This window comes from Dipodomys ordii, unplaced genomic scaffold (assembly GCF_000151885.1).
Source record: "Dipodomys ordii isolate 6190 unplaced genomic scaffold, Dord_2.0 Scaffold2, whole genome shotgun sequence".
NCBI lineage: Eukaryota > Metazoa > Chordata > Mammalia > Rodentia > Heteromyidae > Dipodomys > Dipodomys ordii.
In genome coordinates, this window is record NW_012267218.1 from 7,351,253 (window position 1) to 7,360,417 (window position 9,165).

At 51.2% G+C, this 9,165-nt stretch overlaps 1 protein-coding gene across 1 annotated transcript; it reads left to right on the forward strand.

The window, feature by feature from the left end:
* Window positions 1–1,605: 1,605 nt before the first annotated feature.
* On the forward strand, window positions 1,606–6,015 carry Tcl1a (T-cell leukemia/lymphoma 1A). Its single transcript, XM_013013193.1, has 3 exons — window positions 1,606–1,710; window positions 5,437–5,607; window positions 5,965–6,015. The coding sequence occupies exons 1-3, from the start codon at window positions 1,606–1,608 to the stop codon at window positions 6,013–6,015; spliced, it is 327 nt and encodes a 108-aa protein (XP_012868647.1).
* The last annotated feature ends 3,150 nt before the right edge of the window (window positions 6,016–9,165 follow it).

A 9,165-nucleotide genomic window follows, 5' to 3' on the forward strand; every position in this document is an offset into this window, starting at 1 on the left:
CCTCCAAACTCGGGACTGGCTGAGACATCCCAAAGAGCAGATTCTCAAGATTTTTGTGCTCCTCTGTGGTTGTCTGGATCTGGTGTCCAAGCCAAGCACAGGAAAGCCAGACTGGAAGCAACATATTTAAATATTAAATACAAACACTAATAAGATATCTGGGCTATGGTGGCTAATGCTGTAATCCCAGCTACTCAGGAGGCACAGATCTGAGGATCTTGGTTCAACGCTAGGCCAGGCAGACAAATCCAAGAGATGCTTTTCTCCAATTAACCACCCAAAAGCCAGAAATGTAGGTGGGGCTCAAGTGGTAGAATGACAGTCTTGAGATGGAAAGCCAGGCAAGAGCATGAACACCTGAGTTCACACAATACCAGCACACAAACAATAAAAACTCACTAGACGCTGCATTGGACAAGAGACTTGCTGAACTCAAGGCCTGGCCTTCAGCTCCCAGCTTTCCTTCATCTTCTATTTGTTTACCTGGTTTAGTCAATTAGCCACTGATCCTAAGTCTTGCAAGTCTTGGCAAATTTGGCTGTCTGGAGGCAGAAACCCAGGCAGGTAGAACAGGTATTCTCATCTAATTGTTTATTTTCACTGGTGACATTTCAAAGACTCCCCCCCCCAAAAAAAAGAATAATTGTGTCCTTGTCCCTCCTCAGAGAGAAGGGAAAGAACTAGAAAGTGAGCCCTGCACTGCTACCAGTACTGGTATTTGAGCAACAGGCCTGGGGCTGGTTTACATGTTTCTCATTATACTTTCCTAATTGCCTTAATAGGCATGCGTTACTGCAAAATAATGGGAAGCTGTCTTGCCTATTTGTTGTAATTTACAAAGAGATGGTTTTGAGAGTATAACCTAGGGAATTTTCAAACCCATTGATCTTGGCCAGTCGGAAGGGGTTTGTTTTTGAAGCATTCATATTAAATAAACTCCAAGTATAAAGAGAAAAGCGCAACACCCTCTTTCACAACAACTCTTAAGATGACCACAGCATCATCAAAGACTTGGAAAATGCATGTCTTGTGTGTGGGAGATGGAGGCGTTGCTTCAAGAGTTGAACTTTGCCAAGGATATTGCCTTTGTTATCCAAAAGCACAGGGCAGGGGCGTGAAGTAAGCAGGGAGACCCAGGCCTGGTTCAGGTCTCTTCCAGAAGGTGTGCAGAAGGTGTCCTGGCTCCTGGGTACCTAGCATCCACCGTGGGTACAGCGCTGAAGTCCAGAGCCCGGGTCAGGGCGTGGCCGGCTTGGAAGTAAGGCCTAGCTCCCACAGAGGGTTGGTGGCTCCTCCCGCCCAAAGAAGAGCCGGGAGCGCCTGGGGCAAGGCCGGCTGGGGGGGTGGGGAGGGAGGAGAGGCCTGAAGGAACTGGATCTGCACTCCGCCCCCTCAACACCTTGCCACCTGCCCCGCACCAGCCTAGGCGCCTCCATGGGCATCCGACCTCACGCCCCGCCCACCCCGGCTCGGCCCCTCCCACCCCGCCGCCAGAGGGCGCGCCTGCGCACTGGAGGGCTATAAAGCCCGGCCGGCCCCTGCACCCGCCACCTGCCCGCCCGCCGCCCAGCCTGGCTGCCCCGCTTCTCTCCCTGACCAGGAGCCATGTACTACGCTGAGGTGATAGAGCCCCCGCAGCGCCTGTGGATCTGGGAGAAGGGCGTGTATAAGGACGAGAACGCACGAATCTGGCTGTCCATCTTCACCGAGGTATGGCGCGGCTCGAGCCTGCTGGCGGGCGGGCACCGGGCCTCCGCTCCCGCCGGGCTGCAGCTGCCCCGGGCATCGGGCGAGGCCGGGGGACAGAGGGGTCCCTCCAGTCCGGACGAAGCCGGGGGGCCTGGGACAGAGGGGCTCCCGCCGGGCTGCAGCTGCCCCGGGCATCGGGCGAGGCCGGGGGACAGAGGGGTCCCTCCAGTCCGGACGAAGCCGGGGGGCCTGGGACAGAGGGGCCCCTCCGGTCCGGACGAAGCCGGGGGTCCAGGGGGGTCTGGGACAGAGGGGTCCCTCCAGTCCGGACGAAGCCGGGGGGCCTGGGACAGAGGGGCCCCTCCGGTCCGGACGAAGCCGGGGGTCTGGGGGGGGTCTGGGACAGAGGGGGCCCTCCAGTCCGGACGAAGCCGGGGGGCCTGGGACAGAGGGGATCCTCCAGTCCGGACGAAGCCGGGGGGCCTGGGACAGAGGGGCCCTTCGTGTCCAGCAGGACGAAGCCCGGGACGCTTGAGCACCTGGGCAGGTGTGGCTCAGGCTGGCCGCAGGTGGAGTGCTTTGAGCTGGGTCTTTGCCAGGTGGGAGAAAAGTTATTGGGGAGGTGGAGGCCATGCGGGTTTTTACGCTGTCTACACAGTGTGAGATTCTATAGCCTGGGCTAAAACGAGTTTAGGACTGCAGTCCACAAAGTGGAAACAACATTACATGACATTCATACAGGGCCTTGACCAGACTCCTTAGGCAGGCCCAGAAATCTGTACTTTGTTTGTGCCAGTACTAGCACAAACACAAAAGATGCGAAGATGCTGTTAGAATGTTCAGTGATTTAATAGCAAACAGTAGTAGTTGGGTGTGAACTCTTGTCTCTGCTGTGGGGATGGGGAAACTGAGGCTGAGGAAGAACTTGTGGCACTTGGGACTGTCAGTCAGTTAACTACCATATAAATGTTTACACTCTTGCCATTTTTAAAATTTTACATACATTTTAAAGATCAGGTTAAAGGGCTGGCATTGTGGCTACTCAGTACTACATCAGCCTTTTAGAAAGCCCTGAAAGAGTACTGCCCCCTCCCTCCTGGGGGGGGGGCAGAGGTTGTTAGTGAGAGGGGAGGGCTAACCAGGAGGATGGATGAATCTGGACAAACTAGTTTCCAAGTGTGAAAATAGAAGAAAGAATCAGTGGAAATGGTTTGGGGTTGGGGATTGGAATGAATGGGAGAGAGAAACAGAGCGGGTGTGGTTGATCAGGATACATTGTATGCATGTATGGAAATGCCACAATAAAATCCTCCATCCACAACTAAAAAGAAAAGGAAATCAAGTTAAATATTTACTTTTTGAAGTCTGAAGAAAATGTAGATGATATCTCTAGTTGGGAAATATCTTTGTAACAAAACCTGCAGACAGACTTTTTTTTCTTCCACAATAAAGGATACATGAAAAACTATCCATTAGTTGACAGGGATAGGATCTGTCTCTCAAGTTTGAAAGAACCAGTATTCTTAGTAAATAAGGATTTTCTTAAGTTAATGAATAAGTGATAAAAAACCTATATAAACAGTTGAAGGACAGGGGAGACTGTACAACAGGATGGTCAGTTCCACCATGCTTACATTTTATGATCTGAATATTTTAAAATATTTTTATTAAAAGTTATACAGAGGAGCTGCTATTCAAGGCAGTTTGTGAATACAGCATGCCTTGCTCAATTATTTCTTTGAATAGTCTCATCCACCTACCATCCTTCTCAGCCCACCCCTTCCCTCACTTTTTCTTTTTTCTTTCTTTTTTGGTTGGTCATGGGGCTTGAAGTGGGGGCCTGAGCAATATCCCGGAGGTTTTCTTGGCTCAAGGCTAGTGCTCTACCACTTAGAGGCCACAGCACCACTTCAGTTTTCTGGTGGTTAACTAGAGATAAGAGTCCCACAGACTTTCCTGCCTGGGTTGGCTCTGAACCATGATCTTCAGAGCTCAGCCTCCTGACTAGCTAGAATTGCAGGCGGGCCTGGCATTTTTCTTAATTTGTAAGGTATGTATTGAACTTTTGTGCCATTTAACAAAGCAGTTTATGAATATAATGCATCTTGATTTGTATCATCCTTTGACCCACCCCTTTTCTTAGTTTTGTAGCATATTCAATGAATTACTGACTGCATTCTCCCGTTTTCCCGCCCTCATCTGTCCACTGCTCTCTTAGCTCCACCCACCTCAAGTACTCCATTTCTTGGTGCTTGTTTTGTTGGGCTTTGATTTAATCTTACTACTTGAGGGCTGGGAAGGTGGCTCCGTGGTAGAGCGCTTGCCTTGCATGCCTGAGGCCCTGGGTTTGATTCCTCAGCACCACATAAGCAAAAAGAAAAAAAAGCTGGAAGTGGCGCTGTGGCTCAAGTGGTAGAGTGCTAGCCTTGAGCTGAAGAGCTGAGGGACAGCGCCCCCAGGCCCAGAGTTCAGACCCCCCCCTAAAAAAAGAATTTTACTATTTGAGCTCACCACAGTCTTATCATTTGAGAAAATTACAAAACTATTTTCGTTTTCGGAAGAATAGTTGTTAGATAAATAGGAGTGCGTCATTTATGTGCGGAGTGTCATTCTAGCTAGCTTGTGGGGATTTGGAATAGCGGGATAGAATCCTTCCTACTTGCAAATGCACTGCTGGTGGAGAAAAGCCAAGAAAACAGCTGATGGTGGGTTGTGGTAAATGGCATAGAGAAGGCTCTGGAGGAGAGGTGGTCTTGGTGAGGGATGATCAGGCAGGACCCCTCAGAGCCCTTGTTTGAACTTGCCATCTTTTATAAGTGCAATCCTTCTGGGCCTTGCTGGGTATGCTCTTTAGGTATATTGTAGACTTGTATTTACAGAATTTTATTTCCCTTGAACTAGTGGATGAAACTCATTTTCAGCTCTTGATGACACTGGTCTCCATTCTATCTTCATTCTATACTGTTGTTTTTTTTTAGTTTTTCTTGTTTTGTTTGCTACTGATACTGTTGCTTGAACTCAGGTTCTGGGCACTGTCCCTCAGCTTTTTCACTGAAGGCTAGAGCTCTAAACCTTGAATCACAGCTCTACTTCTAACCCTTTGTTTTGGTGGTGGTTGGGGGTGGAGTGTTAACTGGAAAGACGTCTCTGGGAGTTTCCTGTCTGAGCTGGCTTTGAGCTTCAATCCTCAGATCTCAGTCTCCTGAACAGCTAGGATTATAGGCATGTGCCACCCAGTACCTGACCTTTTTTTATTTAAAAAAAAAAAGGAAATGGAGTAAAATAAGTCAAGAAAAAAATCCACAGCAACTTGAACAAGAACTGGAGGCTTGGCCTAAAAAGTAGGCAGTCGGTGGGCTGGGAAGGTGGTAGAGTGCTTGCCTTGCATGCATGAGGCCCTGGGTTAGATTCCTCAGTACCTCATAAACAGAAAAAAGCGGGAAGTGGCACTGTGGCTCAAATGGTAGAGTACTAGCCTTGAGCTAAAGAGCTGAGGGACAGTGCCCAGGCCCAGAGTTCAGGCCCCACAACCAACAAAAAAAAAAAAAGTCGGTGGCTACTATGGGAGTGTCTGGACCCATGCAGGCCCAGCCGTGTCTCTGAGAAAGAGCTGACACCAAGAGGGCTGATCACCAGAATCTGCTTGGCAGGTGTCGCGTTAGTCCAGCACCTCCCTAATGGCCCAGTCCACTGGTGCCTGGGCTTAGTGGGTGGAACCTTAAGGTGTACTGTTATCTTCCCCTGCAGAATGAAAATGTCTCCTTTGTGATCATGCGCCAAAAGGACATCCCCTTGGGGGTGCCTATGAGCCCCAACCAGCTGGCCCCATTCCCGCTGCCTCTAATGTATCAGCTGTACCCCGAAAATAGATACAAAAGCATAGATTCCAGGTACTGGCGCATCGTGTACCACATCAAGGCAAGCACGGCTTTCCCCAGGGACTGGGCGGGTGATTGGTGTCTGCCCCCGACCCCCCACCCTTATGCTAGATGTGTTCCCCTCCATCCCAGTACCAAAAGTAAGATAACAGGGAGGGGTCGGCAACTGACCTGGAAAGTGCTGGATTGGAGAAGAGCTAGAAGTGAGGACTGGCTGTCCACTACAAGCTGTGGGGCGGGAAGCCCCATATGATGGCAGTGACAGGCTAGGTGGATGGGGAGGGCCGTGACTCACCCGGGCATCACCTACTCCAGGCCTGAGAAGGCAGGGCTGGGCCTAACAAGGCTGGGGTCTGATCACATCCTGTGTGTGTGTGTGTCTCCTTCCCCCACTTAGTTCCAAGGCACCGAGGAAATGCTCCTTGAGCTGCTAGAGGATCAGCGTTGACAGTGAGTACCAGGAGCTCCGTGGAGGCTGGGCTAGCCTATTCCTGTCTACAGCCCTGGAGGGTCCCCCAGATATTCCTGTCTACAGCCCTGGAGGGTCCCCCAAAGTGGGGCAGGTTTCTCAGATGTGCCCACATCTCTCCCATGACCACTTCTGGAGCCAGCCAGAACTTTCTGGGAACCAGCACGGAGCTTCCAACCTTGACCACCCTCCCAGCAGCCCTGGTTCTGCTTACCCACCCCCACCACCGTGCTTTCCTTTGCCCTCTGATGTTGTGTTCTCTTTTGCCAGGTTTTTGAGTTCCGGACTCCACTGGCCTCTGGGAATGTTTGTCCGGTGTTCACCTTGTTTGCAGCAGCTTTGTGTTGGATACCTTGCCCGGCTCTGGGAGGAGATGGATGGAAAGATGAGTCCTACCCATGCCGAATGACCTTTCTGCAGCCCTTTTGGCCCCTTGGCCCTCACCCAGCTCTGCTGCCTCCCAGGGGTGACACCAGAGAAAACCCCAGCTGGTATTGCTTCCTCCCAGCGTCCAGAGCTACCTGTGCCTCAGGTGTTCTCCGCTGGCTGATGATTTCTTATTCTCTCTCCCTCCCTCCCCCTCCCTCCCCTTTCTCCCCCTCCCTCCCCCTCCCTTCTTTTCTCCCTTTCCTTCCATTAGCCCCACTCCCCCCTTCCTTCCTTCCTTCCTTCCTTCCTTCCTTCCTTCCTTCCTTCCTTCCTCTCGCCCTTCTTCTCTCCCTCCTTCCCTTTCTCCCTCCCTCTCTCCCTCTCATTGTCCCTCAGAGCAACTAGAGTCTTACACACCTAACTGCTCTGTTCCTAGCTCCATGAACCCTAAGGCAGGCCTCATTGGATCATTTATTTCCCTGGTGTGTACCTGCACACACCAGGACTGTGAACCATTTATTTAGTTGTCAGGGAAGGCTAGAAAGGAGCTACTCCCTGCTCAGGATTCAGCACCTGTCAGTCAGGTACCCATGGTCACGAGGATTGAGGCCCCCAGAGGCCCCCTCAGGATGCCAGCCTCAGGATGCCAGCCTGGAGGAGAAAACAAATGTTTGGTCCTCCCCTTTCACAGGTTCCTGCACACCCGGGTGTTTCATGAGGTTGTATGTGACGTGAGCTCTTTACATAATGTTAGCTGATTAAATACAGACCGTTCATCTAATGTGTGCTGGACAGCTTCCATGCTTGACAGAGATGCCGCTGGAGAGATGAGAACTGTCGCTCAGGTGGTGCTGAGAATTTCAGCATTGCTCCCACTGGTACCAGGAGTCCCTGGTACCTGAAACCATCCCCTGCCATTCATGCCCAGCCGTACTCCCTCCTCCAGACCTCCAGGAGCTGCAGCCACAGTGCACAAGCCCTGTACAGCCCTGTCCCCTGCGTGTCCTCATACCAGCCCTCCTGCTGCTGCTGAGCAGGACCTCACACTCCTAGGGCATGCCTTCCATTTCTGTGTGATGACAGCCCACAGCATGCTTCTTGCAGAGAGATGAGGGGTGTGGCTCTGGGGGTAGTTCTGAGCATGGGAAGGAAGCAAAGGAAAATACACCTCCCATTATACAGACCCGACCCCAGGCTTGTGACCTGAACAGATAAACTTGGCCACCTCTCACGACAGGCTGTCTCTCTTTCTGACCACACTCGGACTGTAGAGGACATAGGGAGTGAGGATCAGGAGAGCAGTGTCTGCCTCCTGGGGTTGGCAGGCGAGAAGAGTCTTGCAAGACCAACTGGCTTATCAGATATTACACCACCACCAAGGTCTGTGCTGGGTGCTGTGACAAGATCCTTGGTTGCCAGGCAACAAGACCAGAACTACTTTCTGGCGCCAGGGGTACACCTATAAGACCCATCTTCATGTAAGAAATGCCCCAAGATCCCCAGCTCCTCCCCCTAAGGCGCCATGAAAGTGCTGATGAAGATAGTAAGGTTCCTTGATGCAAATCAGCCAGGTCCAGCTCCTGATGACCAGGCCTTAGATCTCAGCCTCCTGTATAGCTAAGATTATAAGGATGAGCCGCTGGTGATGGGCCCATTTGTAGTTTTTGAGATTGAAAACAGTTTTTTTTCTTTTTTTTTGGGGGGGGGAGGGTCCAGTCGTGGGGCCTGAACTCTGGGCCAGGGTGCTGTCCCTCAGCTCCAGCTCAAGGCTAGCACTCTACCACTTGAGCCACAGTGCCACTTCGGGCTTTTTTCTTTTTGCTTATGTGGTACTGAGGAATCAAATCCAGGGCCTCATGCATGCAAGACAAGCGCTCTACCACTGAGCCACCTTCCCAGCCCTGAAAACAGTTCTTGAAACTGTACAAAGCACAGCATTTCCACAATAGAAAGATTTAAGAACTCACCTTAGAATCGGCCCAGCAATGGGGGCCTTACCTAGCTGGCTCACTCACTAAGACGACAATTGGCAGAGGCCCCAGAGAACAGAAATCCTGAAGCTTAGCTGTGTGTCTCCCTTCAATCAGATGCTACCTCCTCATCAGCCATCGACCAATGACAGCAAGAACCATGTCCACCTACTGCCCTTCCAACCGGATTGTACTGAGTTCAGTACCTTGAGTGTCTTATTTCTCCTGACCCTCCCAATGCTTGGGCATTGTGCAGAGCAGGGAGCTTTTACTGTAGAAGGAACACACGTTTTGCATCTCTTCTATAGGAATCATAGATTGAGGATCATAATATGGTCATTCCATTTGGCCTCTGATGCCTTGTGTCTATAGGTCAGCTGGGTGCTCCAGCCTTTCAGACAAGATTGAGCCCCACTCCCTAACACCCTAATGGATAGGCCTCCAGAGAGCTCAGTGGGGTCTCAAGAATCAGTGGATTCTTCTATTAGTACTCCACATAGAGGCACCTGTTCCTTACCCCGTCCTTCCCCACACCCACCCTGTGTACCTGCTCAGATCCCTCTGCCACAAGTGGTTAGTTGACAGGCTTTGGGGGGCACATTGGGAGATGTTTGAGGGCTTGGGTTTCACATTCAGATGACCTCCTATATGGAAGATGAGGTATTCTTGTTCAGTAAAGCACAGACAAAACTCACAATTTTGTTCTGGGCTTCTCCCTTCCTCCTGGCCCCTCTCTTCACTTTCTACAACTTGCCTTCAAAGGCAGACACTCTATTGTACTGAACATCTG

What these genes read in the sequence shown, in the direction of transcription:
- Tcl1a (XM_013013193.1), top strand. Translation starts at nt 1,606, where the DNA reads ATGTACTACGCTGAGGTGATAGAGCCCCCGCAGCGCCTGTGGATCTGG. An exon ending in GGCTGTCCATCTTCACCGAG is followed by an intron (nt 1,711 to 5,436) that starts GTATGGCGCGGC and finishes CTTCCCCTGCAG; the next exon opens with AATGAAAATGTCTCCTTTGT. An exon ending in GCATCGTGTACCACATCAAG is followed by an intron (nt 5,608 to 5,964) that starts GCAAGCACGGCT and finishes TCCCCCACTTAG; the next exon opens with TTCCAAGGCACCGAGGAAAT.